This window comes from Xenopus laevis, chromosome 5S, assembly GCF_017654675.1.
Source record: "Xenopus laevis strain J_2021 chromosome 5S, Xenopus_laevis_v10.1, whole genome shotgun sequence".
NCBI classification, from domain to species: domain Eukaryota; kingdom Metazoa; phylum Chordata; class Amphibia; order Anura; family Pipidae; genus Xenopus; species Xenopus laevis.
The window spans coordinates 141,729,182-141,749,907 of NC_054380.1; the positions used below are offsets into that span (position 1 = coordinate 141,729,182).

The following is a 20,726-nucleotide window of genomic DNA, read 5'->3' on the forward strand; positions in this document are numbered from 1 at the left end:
AACCATGTCCATACTCTCTCAGCCAACTAAATATGGCTATATTCCATAAACCAACCAACCATGGACATGCTCCCTCAACCAACCAACCATGTCCATACTCTCTCAGTGAACCAAATATGGCTATATTCCATAAACCAACTATCCATGGACATACTCCCTAAACCAACCAACCAATCATGCCCATACTCTCTCAGCCAACCACCATGGCCATAATTTTCTCAGCTAACCAATCATGGCAGAAAACAGAGACTGATCACTCCCACTGAAGTTCTTAATAAACAGTGTAACATACAACAATACCAAACATTTTGCAACTTCTCAAACCATCAATCTACCTTTTACTGGACCAAAACACCTTCTACTTGACTGAACATGTATATACATCTAATTAATGAGGATTCTTACTAGTTAGGGCGCATATAACAATGAACAAATTCGGGTGGATGTTGAATGATGATATATGAAGCTAGTCTTGGAACTATAGCAGGATGACCAATTTGACAATGTTATCATATATACAGTATATATATACAAAATATATAACATGCATCCTTATGAGTTGGGGGGGGGTCTAGTCTTTTGGTCATACAGTTCATTACAGTCCCTCTCAGAAGACGTCCCTAAGGGATAACTAACTGCTAGAGGACCACTAACATAGAAATTCTACGAGAACTTGATGCATCCTTGCACTTTTAATGTCCAGAAAATCCCCAGGACACTTTCATGTCTCCTGCACTGTTGCTGGACTACAGTTCCCAGAATGCCTTGCTGAGCCTCTGGATATCTAGTAATACAAGTAGCCGTTAAGGCTTTGGGTTGTAAGCCTCTTTAAGATGAATTGCTGCCTAATGAAGTTGAGCATTTATTGAGTCCTTCTCTTCTGCAATAAATATTCCTTCTTTTTTTTTTTTAACTCATATCCGACTCCTTCCACCGTTACACCTCCCTCTCAGCAGTAAAATCCCAACCTCTCAATCAACTCTGGGCTCTGACATTTGTTTGCTATTAATGTTGACTGGATGGGAGGGGAGGGAGGTTCCTCTCACACTAAACTGTGTCATATTTCTCCTCTGGCTGCAGTGGAACATGTCCAAAGCCTGTTGAGCAGCCGGAGAGGTTTCAGCAGGCACTTTCCTCTATCACATATAAGTGTGTAGAATTCTGGTGTCCAACAGAACCAGGGAACTTCTTCTACTTCTTGGATCAACAACCTCTATAAGTATCTTAGGGGGATGCAATTGTATCATTTGAAGCCAAACACCAAACAAATATCCTGGAGATGCCCATGAGGAGGAGACGTCTTCTTCTGATGAACAAGTCAGTGTAGTCCCTACAACACTGTGTCATTAGCTCCATGTCCTGCTCCACTCACCTGCCCAACCAAAAGAAACATCACACCCATAGAATGTAAGGAATTCTCTTCCCCAAAAATACCAAGAGTCTGAGAGTTTAACATCAACATTCTAAGAGCTCTCAGCTTGTAACCTCAGTTTGTGTCCATCGGAACCTCACCACAAGTCAACAATGAAAGGTAAGTAATTATCACTTATTCTCTGCATGTTATTCCTAATGATGCTTTGGCTAATCAGAGTGTAAGCTCTTTAGACAAGGGACTTCCTTCTCCTTTTCCCATTGTTTTTTAAGTCATTTGTACTTGGCATCATTGTTTTGCCTCTTGTCTATATAATAAATGTGTAATAAATGTATAGTACAAGATTGCAGCATTGGTGGCACAATACAAACATATTCACAAGATGAGCATCTAATGGTGAAAACATTATCATTTCAGTGTTCCATTCATCCTGCTCAATAGGCACCTGCTTCACAAACAAATGGGATGTTGCTCATAAAGAAACAACACAGGGACTAGAAGCTCTGCAGCCCACACTACAGGGAGCATGTGACTTCCAGTGCCCAAACCTTATTTTAGATGTAGAGCCCAATCACAGGCTCATCAATTTCTAATTTAGCTCCCGAGTCAGTCCAATCCGAGTACCAACTGGAGTACAGAGAAGGAATGAATAGGGTTCCAGTCTGTGAGCTCGTAGAGAAGACTCTATCGTGAAGATTATATTTGGCTCTGATTGATGATAACCTTGATCAATTATAGTTACATTTTCAATTTTAGGGGTCCTGCTTTTTTTGGGGTGGACGCCACAATTAAATTGTAGAAGGAATTTGCTTCCCCCCCCTACGCAAATGACTGTTCGCTGAGACAGGAAAAATTTGTTTTCTATGTAAAACTCCCTGATTTGTGGCAACAGGAGAATCCAGCAAATAAAAAGAACACGTGAGATTCCGAAAATAAGTTCCGTTGTATTTGTCTTGGCCCTGACACCGTCCTGGTCTCACAGTGCAACTCCCAGTACTAGGAATGTCATTATAGAGAGACTCCCAGAGACCCCAGAAAGGACAATCAGTTACAGGGAACAAGTTGCAATACAGAATATTTACAGCAAAAAAATCAGAAAAGAGACTCCAGCTCAACACTCTTTCCCTTCGGCCAGGTGCTCTGTCATCAGTCTCCCCACTGTATGTGCATCAAACGGCCTAACGCGTTTCGGGAATAGATCCCTTAATCATAGGCTCGATGGATCCCAGACTGAACTTCTATCTGCCCCAATTAGTCCCCATACATAAGAGCTCAGGTACCAATAACCTGCACCTTTCCCTCAGCATTAAATAATCTGAGGAACAATCTGTTCCTTTGGAGTAATATCCGCTGCAAGTGCAGAATGTGCGACTGGAAAACCCAACAATGTTCCTGTTTGTTGGATGTTCCTGTTTGTTGGATGTTCTTGGTTGTTGGATGTTCCGTATGTTGGAAGTTGCCCTGAGCATGAAAGGCTTGAGGTTCCGCACGTCACTGTCCAGGGAAAACACAGTTTCTGACCAAAGGAAAATGTCACTTCATTAGATTCCCGAGGAGCAGAAAACAAACAGGGGGCTGTTCCTGCAGTGGAGGCCTCACTGGGTGCCGAGATGGGAGAGGCAAATCATTCTGGCTCTTGTTTATTTCTCTGCAAAATCTTTTCATTTGGAAAATATTCTCTGTTTCAAAATATTTTTTTTTCTTAAAGCTCCAAATCACTTTTTCTTTCGGTTCTACTCTACTTCATTCTATGCGGCTTCTTCTATAGGCTTCTCTATCAACTCCTGCAATCTTGTGGGCCTCCAAGCAACACTCAGATAAAAGTACGTAGAGAGCAATCAGTCCCTGAGAGTCGGCTAAGATCTTCTTGGGCTCCCCTCGGACCTCTTAGAGATGGAACATGCTTATGGCTGAATATCAGGTCATAGCATTAGCAACCAATCAGGGCTTCAGCAGAACTGGTGAAGACATGGTCAAATTGTCCTAAAATATTTCATTTGGTTTGTTAGTAAAGGCAAATATAGAAATAGCCTTACCTATAAATATACTAAAGTCAAGCCCCCCTACTTTATTTTATCCATATAGCACCGGAGCAGCTGGTTACAACCAACATATACGATGCAATCCAGTTTCCACCTCACCCTGCCCCACAAAATGATCTTCTACAATTAAGCAACCTGCTCACAGCCAAGGTCAAGAACTTCTTATACTTTGAACCAATCATGGACATTGCCTTTCCCTCATGAGCCCTGGTTTCTTCCTACCTTTAATCTTTGTCTCCAGCAAGTAAGCCTATCCAATTCCCTTCTCAACCCATTTCTTTGGTGATATCTTAAGGTTCTATCCTTGGCCACCTATTCAACTCTCTACCTTTAAACTGATGTGTCTCTATTGATGTCTCCTCTCCTCAGCATTGACCGCTTATCTCTGATCATCAGCTGGAAGGAGAAGTGATTCCTGAATGTAACTCTAACCCAGATACAGTGCTGGTCAATAGTGAACTAGGAGTGGGGAATAGTGTCTTCCACCCCTACAACACAAAAAAACAAATGATTGTGTTGTGTTCAGTGAAAATGGCAATTTCACCTATACATTTCTTGAGAAAAGAACATTGCTAAGAAGGAATTCAATTCATTTTGAAGACCAACAATGGAACACTTATCACACCTCTCCTGGTAGAGAATCCAACAACTTCACTGTCTCTTCATAAGTCATTAGGGACTTGAGACACTAGAGGCCATCACCTTAAATGACACTTAAAGCTGTCAGAAAGACCACTCTTAGAGGAACAAAGAGAAGATCTTGACTGACATGCAGAGGTTGCAAGTCAAGCAGATATTATGAGGCATAGTATATAGGGCTGACACTACAGAGCATCTCACCATGTCAACCCTGGTTATGCTACATTGAAATTAATGGAGCGATAGGACATCTGTTCCTGAGTTAAATCATAAACAGACCAAATGACCTTGCAACAGATCAACTGGTTTGGCATCTGAATTGGAAAAGCGTCTCAGCGTAGTCTCCAAAATTAGTTTTCTGGTTAAACAGAGATGGTGTAACTTGGGTACTTAACCTCCTCCACTTCTGGTTTAGCCATGTTCTTCAAGATTACCTCTGAAAGCTACACAAACCTCATCCACTTCTGCTGTAGCCATGTTCTTCAAGATTTCCTTTGAAAGCTACAGTCTTGTGTTGGTACACTCATGGCATTAGCTGTCCTTCTAAAAACCAGGGCAGTCCTTTACAATTGTGTTCCTCACCATTGTACCAGACCCAATGTGTGAACACTTGATTATACCATCATCAATCAGAGCCAAATATAATCTTCACGATAGAGTCTTCTCTACGAGCTCACAGACTGGAACCCTATTCATTCCATAACACAAGTTCTATCTAAAGAACTGTAAGACATTTCAACAGCCAACCATTTTACTGTCTTAAATACAACAAAAGCTTGTGGGAGTCTTCAGGAAACCCTCCCTGGCCACTTCCTTCTCCAACATATATAGAAACCAATGAAGAAAGGGAGACCGTTCACGAAAATTGCAGTTGGGGTGCTCCACAATTTATTATAGTAACATGTAGACACTGAATGCACATTCAATACATTTGGAGGAACCCAAATTGCAACTTTCAGGTATTACCTCCATTGTTTCATAAGTAAAAACAATTTTGCTAGAAAATCTTGGAGATCTCAGCCATATTTTAAAGATCTCATCAGGATAAATCCCCTTCAGTTGGGTCTTTTGCTGTTTAAGGAAGCTAAAAATATTGAATGGGTTCCATAAACGGTAATTGTCACTTTTCCAGTCTTGAGCTTCATAGAGATCTGGGCCGACTCCAGTTTTTGCCTTTACTGACATCATTCAGTGGTTTGTTTCGTGAGCCAACCACCCAGCTAGTTCCTTTCTGGCCTCTCCCTTTGTGTTGTGGGAGATGCAGATTGTGGTAACTATGAGGGGAATGTGGAAAGGCAGAGTTCTTTCTAACAAGACTAGAAGTAATAGGTATTTAATGTGTTGTTCTTGGGAGATACAACAAGCCAGAAAATGCATCCAGGAGAATAAATCTTCCATGAGTTGGAATGACACGCTGTTGTTTCAATGGGAAACATAAAAACCATGTAACGTGTGGGATGAAAGGGCAATACTCCCCAAGAGCTGACATTTAGGCATTACAATGAAGCTTTGGCCTGGAACACACACTTGATTTATGGGTCCTGTGGGTGTTTATTACTCAGGTTCCAGGGCTGAAACATGACAAGTCAATGAGTTGCCAAAATGCTAGAGAGCCTGTACCTTTTATATTCTGCCCATATACACGCACAGTCATTTCTTGATTCATATATAATGAACATGGAAAACAGACAGACTGTATTTAATGACACCTAAACCCGTCCAAGTAAAGGGTGGGCTGCCCCCCAAGGAGCACAGAGAAGAGGATGCCCAGCCTTATGAGCAGTTGCTGTAAATACTTCTAGACTAAGCAAGATTCAGCACGGACAGTTTTATTGTATGGGGCACTTTAAACAAAAGGACAAGTAGGCACACATCACCCCCCCCCATATTTGTTTTTAATAAATGCCCCCTTGTCTCATCTCTTTGTGCTGGGTCTAAAAGCGCCAGTAACTCTGTAACTCTATACCATAAAAAAGGGTCAGATTTCTTTTGTCTTTCAGACGAGGAGCTTCTCCCAGAGGACGATGAGATGCCATCCTTCAGCCAGAGACAAAATGGTAAGACCAATACAAACTGTTGTTGGGAGGTGCCAACAGAACAAAATGCTCCTGGTTCTACTTTACAAGTCTAATGGACCTTCCTGATATCTTCCTGTTGTGTTGGTGCCACAAACAGTTTTGCACAAATTCTACTGTAGCCTCAGCTCTAGCATTGTCCATCCTTGCCTCCCGCTACAACAAAAAACATGAAGCATCCCAATGAAATATAGCATTATCTCCAAGACTGTGATACTAACTGTTTCAATTTAAGCCTTACTTATGTTGACTATGGGTGTTTGATGAGCTACTAATATAATTTTACAATAAATGTACAAGTGGCTACCCTCCTGAAGGTCTTCTAGCTTGGTGTGGCCTTCAAAAGGTTTAGTTGCTATAACTGCCTATTTTACCCTCTACTTTTTGGGTCTGGGTCCTGGTTTACACCTCTTCCACTCACACTGATCTGTCTTAGGGAAATAGAGAAGGTTCCAAGTGCAAAGAGTGCTCATATGAGCAGGGGAATGAAGGAAAAGCAGGTAACCCACCAACCCAGGAAGTACAACTTCTTCTGCCTAGGGCTGCTGTATATGAGGATCTGAGAGTGTAAGGATTTTACAATGGTTTTTGATGCATTTTGGAGAAGAAGAGTTTTTGGCCTGGGATGATTAATAGTGATTAAAGGGGTTGTTCACCTTTAAATTAACTTTTAATATGATGTAGAGAGGGATATTCTGAGATTTGCAATTGGTTTTCATTTTTTATTATTTGTGGTTTTTGAGTTATTTAGCTTTTTATTCAGTGGCTCTCCAATTTGCAATTTTAGCCATCTGGTTGCTAGGATCCAAATTACCATAGCAACCATGCATTCATTTGAATAAGAGACTGGATATGAATAGGAGAGGCCTGAATAAAAAGACAAGTAATATAAAGTAGCAATAACAATACATTTTTAGCCTTACAGAGCATTTTTTTTTAGATGGGGTCAGTGACCCCCATTTGAAAGTTGGAAAGAGACAGAAGAAGAAAGCAAATAACTCAAAAACTATAATAAAAGAAACAAATTGCTATTCTATAACATACTAAAAGTTAACTTAAATGTGAATCTTTCTTAAGGACCCCATGGCCGTCCCTACGGCAGCATTTGCCTTTTAGCAGAAAGATCTCTTCCCAGTGAGGCTGTAGAAACAGCGTATTTACAGGTATGGGACCTGTTATCCAGAATGCTCGGGACTGGGGTTTTCCAGATAACAGATCTTTCCGTAATTTGGATCTTTATACCTTGTCTACTAGAAAATCATATAAACATGAAATAAACCCAATAGGCTGGTTCTGCTTCCAATAAGGATTAATTATATCTTAGTTGGGATCAAGTACAAGCGACTGTTTTATTATTACACTGAAAAAGGAAATCATTGTTGGATTATGTGATTATAATGGAGTCTATAGGAGACCATTCCGTAATTCTGAGCTTTCTGGATAAGGGGTTTCTGGTTAATGGATCCCATACCAGTATTGCATCACTACACAAATGCTTTATGCGGTGTTCTGTTGGTGGCCCCTCATTTCTGAAATTATTAATATTGTCCCGGTACAACATGTGCTTCTTCTGTCCGTCTGGGTGTAACAACAACGTGAGCAGCAAATAAAATGACTTTTCCTCTCGTTAAACGTCAGGCCGAATGCGAAGCAATTGCTCCAGATGTCAGAGGAATGTGTCCCTGCAGACTTCAGTCAAAGTTTTATATGTTTTCGTTGTGGTTCTCGTCATCGCTGTTGTGATTCTTTCAACATTAGGTAAGTGGCCATAAAAGCACCACCGGCTTGTGTTTCCCTGTAACCGAGACCGGGTAACAGCATCAATATATTATTTTATTCATGTTATTGGCTCCTGTTTAGGCTTCGGGCAGATGAATATCCCTCAAAACATAAACTGCCATTGCCTAATGATACAAAACACATGGGATTGTCTATATCTGAAAGTCACAGGAATCTGATTAACATTCCACAGGCCAAATGGACGGAGAACGTTCAGTACGAGGGGCCAGGGGACTGGGTGGGGGCACCTATCTCTTGTTCCATTTGTTCAGTCCGGCCCCCCAAACCCTCTGTATATAAATCAGCTTGAGGTACTTAAAGCCTAAACAAATGGATATTGTATATTGTAAGTTGGCCCCACACAGCTGATATCATTGTAGGGTTTGTGTAGGGAGACAATCGGATCTGGTATTACAGACATATTCATTGTAATGATCTGTAATTACTGGAAACAACGTAATGCAGGAGTCTGAACTTGTGGTGCAGAACAGAGATATCTCAGCAGGAACATAATACTTTGTGGGCGTCTGACCCTCTCATGAACCGGTGGGTCCCCCAGACCATGGGCTCAACAGTAAATGTGCCGAATGTCCTGGCACCATAAAGTCTATAGTTTCGTACCCACCCAGAAACAAGTTCATTTGTTAACCTGTTGGGGCGCAGTCACTTTCATACATGGCCGGGTACTTAGGGTTGTATAGAAAGAGTTCCCAGGCAATATATTAACAGTGAACTGGTGATGGACACTAGACGGGTGGCACATGGGTGACATGTGAGTGTTATATAGGTGCTGGTCTGGCAAGGGGTGCCAAGGGATGCAATGACCCCCGGAACTATCAGGGGGTGAAGTGTGTCTGTCTCTATATCTCTGGTGCTGATGCTAATCCGTGTGCCCCCCAGTGTTCAGGAGAGTGGATACTTTGTACGATGACTTTGCCGCGTCCCAGTCCTACTATAAGAAGAAGATGGTGTCGGTTCAGTCAAATCTTCAAGATCTTGGTAAGTGCCATTAGTACCTGGTTAAAGGGCATGTCTGGGCGCAAATAATCATTTGGGTATGGACTACTCCATTCTGTACAGAGGGGAGACAATATAAATTCCACAGAATCCATGACAATTGCCCCCTCCCTGTAACTGGAGCACCAAGGCTGTAGATTGTACAGTGGTTTTTCCTTGAGTGAAGTTGAATGTTCCAGTCATTGACCGAAGCCATGACCACAGCAAGAGATCCGCAAGGTGAAAAATGGCAGATGTTGGCACAAGAGGGACACCACTCAGGGACGTCTACTCAATTGACATAGGAGGCTGGATTTACTGGTTAAACAGGGTCCCTGAGAGAGCAGTATCTTTCTAGATGCTCATAGTAATGTATTATGGATAACGTTCTTGTGGAATGTACGTTTTCCCCAGAAACCCCCATAATGAATGCAAATGAAAGATGTTGCAGCTCTGGCTGATTGGATGAATCCTTTTGGAAGTCAGGGATTAAATAAAAGCCATTGGGGATGAGTGTTTCCCTCTTTTATTATACCGGGAACATGAAACGCCATTTTGAGCTTGAATAAAGTCCCGTGGATCAGATAGCGGCTCCTGAATAACTGGCGGAACTAGTCCGTGTGATGTGGTTCCTATAGAAAGGAATGCAAGTGATTGGATGAGCCTTTTATCCACTGGCAAAAGTAACTCCCAGATTGGGATTTGCTAAATGGATTTGCAGCGCTATCAACCAACCCACATTTTACGGGAGTCAGTCAAGTTTATACACCTTGAGCTTGTGGGCATAATTCAGTGTGAGCAGTGGCAAAACTTCTGAAAATTGTCTGTGGGGTGGTGCAATCAGTTACTATAGGCCTGGTGTGCTGTAATTAGTGATATCATTAGAAGGCTGTTTTAATTATCTTCCCCTGATTCACCACAAGGTGGTAAATAAGTTTACTATCAGGTGAGTTATGCCAGGATACTAACCCTTTCCAATGGAGCCTGCTCCCTTACCTACCCTAACGTATGTCACTCTTAGAATGATTTCTACAGGAACTGGCCATCACAGTCTTGACAGTTGTCTTCTACTACTGTGACCTCCTACATCAAGCTCTTCAGCACCATCCACCCTATCAAGTAAATGTAGTAAAAAAAAAAATGAGTACTAAATGAGTACTCCCCTCTCTTGTGTGGTCTAGGGAACCCACCTTAATTTTAAAAATCCCATTTTATACGACAATCCCAGTTTTGGGGAAGTGTTCCTCTCTCCAGCTAGTAAAGTAGTAAACCTACACTACCACATGTAATCTTCCATGAGAGTGCCAGAGACTGTCTATGACTTCATGACGTGAAGGAACACTGAGCCACCACAGAGATGTGTTTAAGGACTTTTTCATTAACAATGGAAGGTCCATATTTTGCTCTGTCTTGGCTAGAGTCAAGTTGTAGCCACCTATAGAATTAGAACATAGACAGATCAATACCACTATAATGCTCTGCAGCCATAATTAGCACTTGAATGTTTACATTTCAATGCAAATAGGCCTGGCTAATAAATTCATCTTTTTTCTCTTTTCAGACATTAAATCAGTGGGCAATTGTTCTTTCTGCCATGATGCCAGCCAGCTGGGGGACGAAATCAGTAAGCTCCGCATGGAACTGGAGGGGATCCAGAAGATGTTGCTGCAACAAGAGTTGGTTTTGGACCAGACATCACAAAGCCACCAAATTCTCTTGTCTGCTAATGGTGACCTGGACAATCAAATCATCAGGAGCAATTTCACCCTGAGGCAAATTAATCAAACACTGGGGCTTTTCCTGGCCCAGGTGAAAGGGTGGCAGATGTCAGCAGCAGATCTGGATACCTCTGTCAAAAATCTGGTCCAGGAACGGTACGATATTAGTGTTGCTGTCCAACAAATTAACTTTACTGTAAGTCAAACTTCAGAGTGGGTGCAGGTCATACAGAGAAAGACAGATGAGGAGACCCTTACTTTGCAGAAGATTGTATCTGACTGGCAGAACTACAGCAAGGTTTTTGGTGCATTCAAGGCAACATCAGCCAAAACCATTGACCTGGTCAGAAACATCCAGAGCAGCATTGGCACAACAATGCAGCGCATCAGCCTTAACACAGAAGTCATGCACGATCTTGTTCTTCAAGTCATGGGGCTTCAGCTGCAGCTGGACAACATCACTTCCATCTTGGATGACCATGACGAGAACATGCAGGACCTCCAGTATCACTCCAAGTACACCCAGAACCGAACGGTTGAACGTTTTGAGAGCCTGGAGGGTCGAATGTTTTCCCATGAAACGGAAATCAGCACCATATTTAACAATATCAATGCTACAGATAACCACGTTCATAGTATGTTAAAATACCTGGATGACGTTCGATTATCTTGTACCCTTGGCTTTAACTCTCACGCCGAGGAATTATATTACATAAACAAGTCGATGACACTCATGCAGGGCACTACTGATTTGCTGAGGGAAAGGTTTAGCTTGATGAACGCACGCTTAGAGTTCGACATGAGAAACTTATCCATGATTGTGGAGGAGATGAAAGTGGTGGACGTTAAACATGAAGAAATTCTGCAGAAGGTCACCATTGTACAAGGTAAGATGACTACTCTTGGCATAAGAAGTCTACATAATGTGCAAACATATTCCATGGGGTTGTACAAATTAAGAGTATGGAGACAAAGGTGGAGAGGGTTGGTCTTCTCAGGATGACCTAGGGGGTCGCAGTGAGAGATTGAGACAGGTCTGCTAGAGGCCCAGGGTGGTGATGGAGCAAAAACACCATAAAAAGCTGTAGGGCCACAGGTGCCACACTTGTTTCATAAATTAACATTTACTTGCAACTCAAAGTTAAATACATTTTACAACATTCCCACATGTTGGCAGCCTCCAAAAAGACTCTCTCACATGGGCAGGAATACAGGAAGGATTACTGTACATCTCAAGTGGGATTAATAGTACTTTGTTCAAGTAATGAAAACCATCTGACCTAAAATATATGTAAAATTAAACCTTATGTGCAAATAACATATAAATTGGAACCATACAGAGGGACGGATGGATCCCACATGAAAGCTTGTTGAGTGCGGAGAGTGGATCAGTAGGACAGCTCACGTCATGAGAAGAAACATCTTTTTAATAAACTAGTTAAATTCTATTGCTTCCCCCACACCTCTCTGTAGAGATGCATTGACTAGTCAGTAGCAACTCCCTTAGCAATCATGTTCCTCTAGGGCCTTTCTTAACGTTTATTGAGTATATTTTAAAACCGTGTAAAAAGACCAGGGTAAGAAGACCAGGGTGCCCAATGAGAAACATGTATGGACTGTGGGTAGGCACTGGTTACCAGTGAAAAAGAAAAGGAAAGCATGAAAGGGAACATAGAGTGGTGTAAGCAACTGCCTGGGTGTGAGAATACATGGTGGTCTAGTGGTGGGGTGGGGGGGCCTGCGGCATTCTCTCTCCTAGCGAAACGTAAACGACTTGTTCACTTTGCTTATGGATTTGACGTGGCGCCCAATAACACACTGCCCAACATAGGTCTATTTTCCAATAGTTCCTGGGTAGGTTTCTAAGTCTGATGAACCTGTTCTTGACCTTGCCTGTCCCTGACCTTGTCTAGTTTTCAGCCTTTCCTGACTCTAGCCTGTTTCTGAATATTGTACTGCGCTACTGGTGTGTTTGACCCAGCCTGTGTCCTCAACTACTTTATTCCCTGTTTTCCCTGTAAATGTTTGGTTCCCTTGCCTGCCCAGAACTTTCTCCCTGGTCCTCTCCCTTTAAGATCTGACCACATGCGAGTAGCGGAGGGCTCCTCTTGAGCACAAGGCGGCTGCTATAGGTGGAATCATGAGCCGAGGACTCAAGCTGACAGTTATTGGATTTTGGGGCCATTGGGTATTCTCTAACCCTTGTGACCAAGTCAGGATAGCCCTGTCCTAAAGAATGGTCTCCAATGCCATAGAACTGAGAACTACTCCATAAACCTTGCTCTATGTGTTGCCTTGACACATAGACACCTACAACTAAAATACATTTAATATTTAGTGTAAGTTCTGTGTCTAGCATTCCAACTGCCCATATATGCTGCTCTTAGTTCTGCTCCCTTCTCGCTCTTATTATCTCTAGCTTATGAATATTGCCCCTTTTTACCTTCTTTATTCTTGCTGTTTGCACCAGCCTACCTAACCTTAACCCATTTGCCATTTGAGGACCTTGTTTGATCCTTAGTACCCCTATTGTCTGCCTTATTCATTCCATGGCTGCTACCAACTAACTGCTACTAGCCGAGGGCTCTTCCTGAAGCTAAAGGCGCCTGTTATAGGCAGAAGCGTGAGCCAAGGTTGGGACCTTGGGGTTTTTTCCAGGTTTGGGACACCACATGTAACACCAGTTCTCCTGCTCAGCTCTCTGTTAATAGATAGAATAATGGCGAATATGGGCAGAAGTGTTTGGACTTTAAGGTGGGCAGAAATAAGTAACAGTTAGTTGGTAGAAGCCATGGAATGAATAAGGCAGACAATAGGGGTACTAAGGATCAAACAAGTTCCTCAAATAGCAAATGGGTTAAGGTTAGGTAGGCTGGTGCAAATAGCAAGAATAAAGAAGGTAAAACGGGTCAATGATCATAAGCTAGAGATAATAAGAGCTGGAATGGAGCAGAACTAAGAGCAGCATATATGGCCAGTTGAAATGGACAGAGAGCTCGACACAGAACAAATATGAAATGTATTTAGCTGTAGGTTTTGCAGAGCCATTCAAATTCAAGGCAACACATAGAGTATGGTTTATGAAGCAGTTCTCAGTTTTATGGCATTGGAGATCATTATTTAGGACAGAGCTATCCTGACTCGGTCACAAGGGTTAGAGAATACCCATTGGCCCCAAAATCCAATGACTTTAAGCCTGGGGCTTGGGGAAAGCTTTGCTTCCCCAGAAGATGAATGTTCTATCGGGCTTCAGTGAACAGTTGCTGGGGCAGCGCAAGCAGTTGACCTTGTCAGTTGTGCAATAAACAGGGATGTCAAAATAATCAATTGAGAAACACTAATGGGCAACAGGTTTCTTTTCTCCAAAGCCAAGTACATTTTTTTGTCAGGGCTTCAGTTTCCCAGATGAAAGCGTGCCAAGATCCCTTTCTGTACTTACACTGGAGCACATGGCAAGTATTAAACACATGCTGTTTGCACACGTATCATGCTAATTCCACATGGCTCCGTGGAACAACCAAGGGGGCATAATTATTGCCCTGAGAGGCAGATTCAGTCTGGAACAGTATAAACAGGGTCCTCTTTGGTGGTGCCAGGGCGTGGGCAAAAACATCCATCATTTATATGAGGGACTGTCCAAACCTTGACGGGATTGTCAGCCTTCCCCCAATCATGTCTGTATTTGGGTGATGGGACTTCAACATCTGCTTAGCAGGCCTAGAGTAAGAACCCTGAGCATGTGTAATGGCCACTTGCCCAATATATTGCCTCTCTTGGGTAAAGAGCCCTCAAGGAACCCGAAAAGAGGTGGGGATAGTTGGGGCACATTTGGTGGAAAAGTCCAACTTGAGGGCTCATTTGCTTACCTAGATGTAGTCAGCAAATTGCAATTTTGAATGCAGTCGCCATGTTGTTTCCCCCCAGAATTCAAGCTTCATTTTGGGTGCAATGGGGCGATTCATTTGGTGCAACTGGGATGCTGATTTGCAAAAATGGATGAAACTGGGCATGTGCTTCATTGCTTAACTGGGCGCAATTAAGCCAAATATTTTTGAACTCTGCCCGGCGTCATTTCCAGTGTTCACCATGCGAGTGATGTCCGTATGTCTTTCGGGTGCAAAGTGATCTCTGTGCTGATTTATACAGAGCACATTTGTTTCACTTTATCACATTTGCCTGATTTGACATTTTCATGGAATTTCAGCCAATGTTCCTGTTCCATAAAACACATACAGTGTGGGTTGTAGTTCTCAGCTTGGGGGCTCTGAATAGCCAGAGGGCAGTGGGTTGGATTCCCTGGAGAGACTGCGGTCAGCTCCGGCCCATAAACCCATGATTTTCCCCATATAACAGCAATTTTGCACTGGAGCAGATACAAAGAACACAGACAGCTCTGCTGAGCAAAGGGAAACCAGCCACTATGGTGCCATGAATCATCCCTCATCCTCTTCTTAATAAGTGTCCAGTTACTGTAAGTCAAGCTGAGCCCCTTACAGGCCAATGGGCCACTATTTACTGGGTTTATTGCTGTGCAGAATCACATGGCACAGTTTGGATTTCATTCAGCATTGATATCTATTCCCATGGGTTTGTCGTGCTGTGAGCGCTGGCATGGGCAGCACACGTCCCACATCTGAATTTCTTCTTGTGAACTTTATATTGAGGGACCAGTAAGCTCAGAGCCACAGGACAAATCACAGCATTAAAATATTCACAGGGCTAGATCAATCTGTATCAGAGCATTAGAACAGAGCAATCTGTGTCCAATCAAAGTAATGAAATATCCACAAGACTATAGAAACCTTGCCACCTGTCTGGTTTTGACCCGGACAGCCGTTTTTTTGAAGGACTGCCCGGGTCATAACTGCCTGGCCGGTTTTCCAAATTAGAAAAACTGGGCAGGATTCGCTATAATTGAGATCACCTGCACCCAATCACCTGCGGCCAATCGAGATCACCTGCACCCAATGGCACCACCCGCCCCCTTTGCATCACAGTCCCGCCCCCTCCATGTCACCCCCTGGCCGGTCTCCACCGGTGGCAACCCTAAGCCAATCACAACATTAGAACATTCACAGGGCTGGGCCAATCTGTAGCCAATAAGAGCATTAGAGCAGCTACCGAGTAATCTGTGTCCAATCAAAGTAATGGAATATCCACAGGACTATAGAAACCTGTAGCCAATCACAACATTAGAACATTCACAGTGCTGAGCCAATCTGTAGCCAAGCATTACAATATTCACAGCAAGTGAATAATAAGAGTTTTACTTTCCTATCAAATTATATGTTGTCTTATATGGGTGGAGGTAAAACCCAGTAATATTAGAATCATGCCCCCTACATGTATAACCCTGTGTGTTGCTAGAGAAGGTCCAACACTGATGCAATAGATGGAAGGATAAGGCTGGGAGAAACATTTGGCACAGAGACAACTTTATGACCACAGTCCAATGGAGATGGATTGTTAATGAATCCCACAGAGGGGATGAATGGGACACAATGATCCGCAAGCCCTGAAAATCTCAGTCTCTTTGGGATGGAGCTACTGGTGGGACATGTTCCCTGAAACCATGACTTCATTAGAAGACAGAGAGACAACAAGGACTGGAACATGTTTTTTCACTTAGAGAGAAGAGGCTGAGATGTGTTGTCTTTGGGCGATGCCATTAACTACGCTGTGTTTGTTCCAATAGAAAATCCAATTTCCAATTTCCCATCTAATAAGAGCGAAGTATTATTTTCACCAGAACATGTGTTTCAGCAACAGGAAATATTAATGAGGGGTGTGGCTTAGGAAACAGTGGACTTGTATTTCAGAGTCCTGGGGTGCAGGAAGGGCTAAATCATGCCAAGTTGTTGTGACATCATTTCCTGTTTTCATGATGTCACAGCACTTGCGGCATGAGCTCAGTTGATTTACCTGTATCTGCCCCTTTATGGAATGAACGAAAGGTGCCAACCTAAAGAGGGTCTGAAGATGTTCATGAAGTTCAGTAAACAACTGTCCCCAATCCACCCATCTGAGTAGCACAAACAGTGAAACATTCTTACTGGGATTATTCTTCCATCAAATGTACAAACTGGAATTACTAGTAATGAAGCCAGACAGATTATTATTATTATTTACTAGTATTATTAATTATTTAGTATTATAACTTTACAGTTGTTTCAATTTGTAGACTCAATGCTACACACAAAGGTTCTTAGACAATTCATGAATTCAATGATTTTATTTATCTTTATTCCCATAGGTGCTCCTGGTCTTCCTGGGCCAAGGGGAACTAAAGGTGACACAGGAATCAAAGGCCCTTTAGGTCCCAGAGGGGCAAAAGGAGATTCAGGAGAACTAGGACCTCAAGGACCACAAGGACAAAGAGGAATAGCTGGTGATATTGGACCACAAGGAGAAAATGGACCATTTGGAATAAAGGGAGCATCTGGAACTAAAGGTGAAAAGGGCAGCATGGGCCCTCCAGGTTCTAGAGGTCAGAAAGGAACAAAAGGTGATGTTGGGCCTCCAGGGCGTGATGGACCTCCAGGTGCAATTGGACCCCGAGGGCTTCCGGGAAAACCTGGACTTCAAGGATTGAATGGCTTTACAGGTGCAGATGGACCAAGGGGCCCCAACGGGGAAGCTGGTTTCCCTGGGTCTCCAGGCTTGCCTGGTCCACAAGGATTACCTGGACCAAGTCTTTCAAACTGAATGTAACCAGTCATGGACCAGTTCTTAGCCTTGGGAAGAATGTTGGATAACTGGTTTGAATGTATCAATTCTCCATCCCGCATACATTAAAAATGATGCGCAAAATTTTAAACATGAGTAAAGCACCTGGAGAACATAAACCTCTATTCTAAACCTCTGCACATATGTCTTTCCATACCTGGGGAATCATGACTTACTTCATACACTGAAGTCTTTACTTTTGATTGGAAGAAAAACAATAATCAAAGAACAGTTCCTCACCTAGCGGCACCCTTTCTTCAATGGCATCATTTGGACATTTGCCTGTGCCTATACGTCAATTATGGTCATATGGGTATTGGCCAAGAAGGTCATCCAATCATAGACTTGAGATACATTGCTGCTCATCCAACCAGGAGACACTAAGTCGGTGTGCATCTCCACCCTTTGTTCCATACCAAGTTAGGTGGTAGAAATCAAAAAGTACAAGGAGGCATTTAAGACCAAGACTATGGTCCTCTAGCTGGTTGGTCTCTCTCACAAGGAATAAAAATCAGCTGGTAAACATTATAAATACTATGCAATGTTTGCCTTCAATGATATCAGTTTGTGGCACTTTGAGTAAATACCCTTTAACTCTTGCTTCAAAACTACTCCTGCTCCATCTATTCATCCTTTATTCCTCCTCATTGTCCTACTATTGAAGCACCTCTGCTATAAATATATAAAGTTATGAAATGTTAATTTTGGGGGCCACATGTTCCATCAAATAAAATGAAACAAAAGATTTCCCCTTCCAAGGAGCCAGGTTTTCTGTGGCATAAATGGATTATATGAGATGAGCGAGTATTGACTGAAGGAGCTGGAGACCAATGCAAATAATGCAGAGAATTCAGAGTTACAACTGGCGGCTGCTCTGTAAATGTTTATAAACTTCTAGTCTTATTATAATATCAACTTGGCTGATAAATAAACTGGCTTGTGCACTGTGGGGAAGAGGATTTGTTGCCATGATATAATAGGAGAGATTATAGGAAACATTTGGTTTCTGTTCTGACATTAATACCATTACATACACGTACAGACACATTGCCCTATTCCATATTCAGTTTTGAAATGTGTTCTGATTTTAGCTGGTACATGTGCCACAGGGGTCTACAGAACTATCCTCAAATAAAAGCAAAATTGCTACATCTGCTGTAAACTATAGATGGCCACAGAGGGCGCTGTTATTGGCTACTTTGGTCATTTAAGTTTGATATTGGTCTGTTCTTGTGGGTCTAAAACCAGTAATTTTAAACTGAATGAGTGGTATATAAACGATTACAGTTTTACCCTGCTGTCACCCTCTTGCACTACTGCCTTAATTATGTCCTACTATCTTAATCTTACCCCACTGGCTGCATCTTCTCCAACTGTCTCCATCCATCTCCCTACTGTCTCCATCTTGTCCTACTGTCTCAATCTTGTTCTACTGTCTCCATCTTGTCCTACTGTCTCCATCTTGTCCTACTGTCTCCATCTTGTCCTACTGTCTCCATCTCGTCCTAATGTCTCCATCTTGTTCTACTGTCTCCATCTTGTGCTACTGTCTTCTTCTTGAACAACAATCTCCATCTTGACCTTCTGTCTCAATCTTAACATGATGTCTCCCTCTTGTCCTGTTTCTTTTGCTACTGTCTCTATCTTGCCCTACTGTCACTATCTTGCTCATTGTCTCTATCTTGTCCTACTGTCTCCATCTTGTCTAATGTCTTCATCTTGTCCTACTGTCTTCATCTTGTCCTACTGTCTTCATCCTGCCTTGTTGTCTCAATTATAACATACTGTCTACATCATTATTACTGTAAAACTGTTTCCACAATGCCCTCCTTCTGCCATCCATCTAGCACTACTGTCTTGTTCTTCTCTCTCTTGACATGTGGAGCCCTAGGCTACATCCACACAGACTTGCCCTCCTGTCTTCATCCACACAGTCTTGTCCTCCTGTCTTTATCTTGTCCTACTTTCTCCATCTTGCCCTACTGTCTCCATCTTTTCTTACTGTCTCCATCTTACCCTACTGTCTCCATCTTTCCCTACTGTCTCTATCTAGTCTTACTTTTTCCATCTTGCCTTATTGTCTCCATTTTGTCTTACTGTCTCCATCTTGCCCTACTGTCTCCATCTTGTCTTACTGTCTCCATCTTGCCCTACTGTCTCCATCTTGCCCTACTGTCTCCATCTTGTCTTACTGTCTCAATCTACCCCATCTGTCTCACTACTGTTACCATCTTGCCCTTCTGCCGCAATCCTATGTTAATGTTTTCATCTTGCTTTGCTGTCTTAATTTTGTCCTACTTAACCATATTGCCTTATTGTAAAAGTTGTACCTTATTATTTGTTCAAAATACCTAGTCTTCCTACCTATAAAAGCTGCTCTATGGGCCACATTATGATTAGGGCCCAGAGAAGTTGCCACTACCGAAGCCCCATAAAGACCGGTCTACTTTTGCCCAGGTATCTCACCAAGTTCAGTTTTTCCATTATCGTTACCTTTGCAAATTGAAGTGCTGCTGAGATGGCTGAACTTTAAAATATAGAGTGTTGGCACTTGCGGGTAAAGTGCCCTCATGCTTATAACACAATATCTGTGTTAATAATTTTTACTCTCACTTTATATACACACTCTGGTTCTCATCATTCACCAAACGTATGTACTTATGGGGCAGTGCCCCGTGAACATTCTCTTGTTCATCCCACCTGTTACACATCAGCTCCTTTGGCCACAATTCATCCTTCTCAATGAATTTATAAGAACATTTTCTGTTGAATAGTTTATTATACATAAGAATGTGTTTTTGTGTTTGTTGTTTAATTAGTGAGGTCATTGGACATTGAAAGGTTGGCAATTAAACCCACAATGTGGCAAATAAAGACTGAAGGCAACAAACTGATTATACATAAAGTTCTACTATGCCCATCAGAATCACAGGAGAGAGGAGAATTCCATGGTCAGAGGTACTCATGGGTAAGGACTTGAGAAGACAATAAAGCCAAAACAGTCTGAGATAAGGATAGGCAGCAAGTAGGAAAAGTCAAGAAAAGGAAGAGGTAATTAAGATCAAATCAAATGCTCAGAAACACACCAGTAATGAGGTCTCTAAACCAGTCCTGTTCTTCAGATTGTACTGTATCAAAGTCTCCCTTTTGCCATTGTTTCCCTTAGACAATACAAATAAAAAGAAAAGGAATGTTCTTGGCACACAATAAGCTATACCTTCATTGTTAGGAAACAACATGGCGCCTCCCTCCTCTGATATGTGTAGATAAGAGAATGTTCTGGGCACACAATAAGATATATTGATATAATGTAGAAGATAAACTGAACATATACATCAGGTAGACTCTGTGTAGCACTGTATCATACAAGTCTTTTCAT

The 20,726-nt window shown here is 42.3% G+C and overlaps 1 protein-coding gene across 2 annotated transcripts; it reads left to right on the forward strand.

Annotated features, from left to right (window-relative positions):
* The first annotated feature begins 1,022 nt into the window (after nucleotides 1–1,022).
* Nucleotides 1,023–18,296, forward strand: scara3.S (scavenger receptor class A member 3 S homeolog). 2 transcript variants are annotated; one of them, XM_018266059.2, is made up of 6 exons: nucleotides 1,023–1,531; nucleotides 6,054–6,110; nucleotides 7,767–7,886; nucleotides 8,808–8,906; nucleotides 10,465–11,508; nucleotides 16,875–18,296. In XM_018266059.2, exons 1-6 carry the CDS (start codon nucleotides 1,525–1,527, stop codon nucleotides 17,324–17,326), a joined length of 1,779 nt encoding a protein of 592 aa, XP_018121548.1. In that variant the 5' UTR covers nucleotides 1,023–1,524; the 3' UTR covers nucleotides 17,327–18,296. The 2 variants fall into 2 exon arrangements, with proteins under 2 accessions (XP_018121548.1, XP_018121547.1); XM_018266058.2 differs by having other exon boundaries at nucleotides 1,024–1,531; nucleotides 6,036–6,110.
* The last annotated feature ends 2,430 nt before the right edge of the window (nucleotides 18,297–20,726 follow it).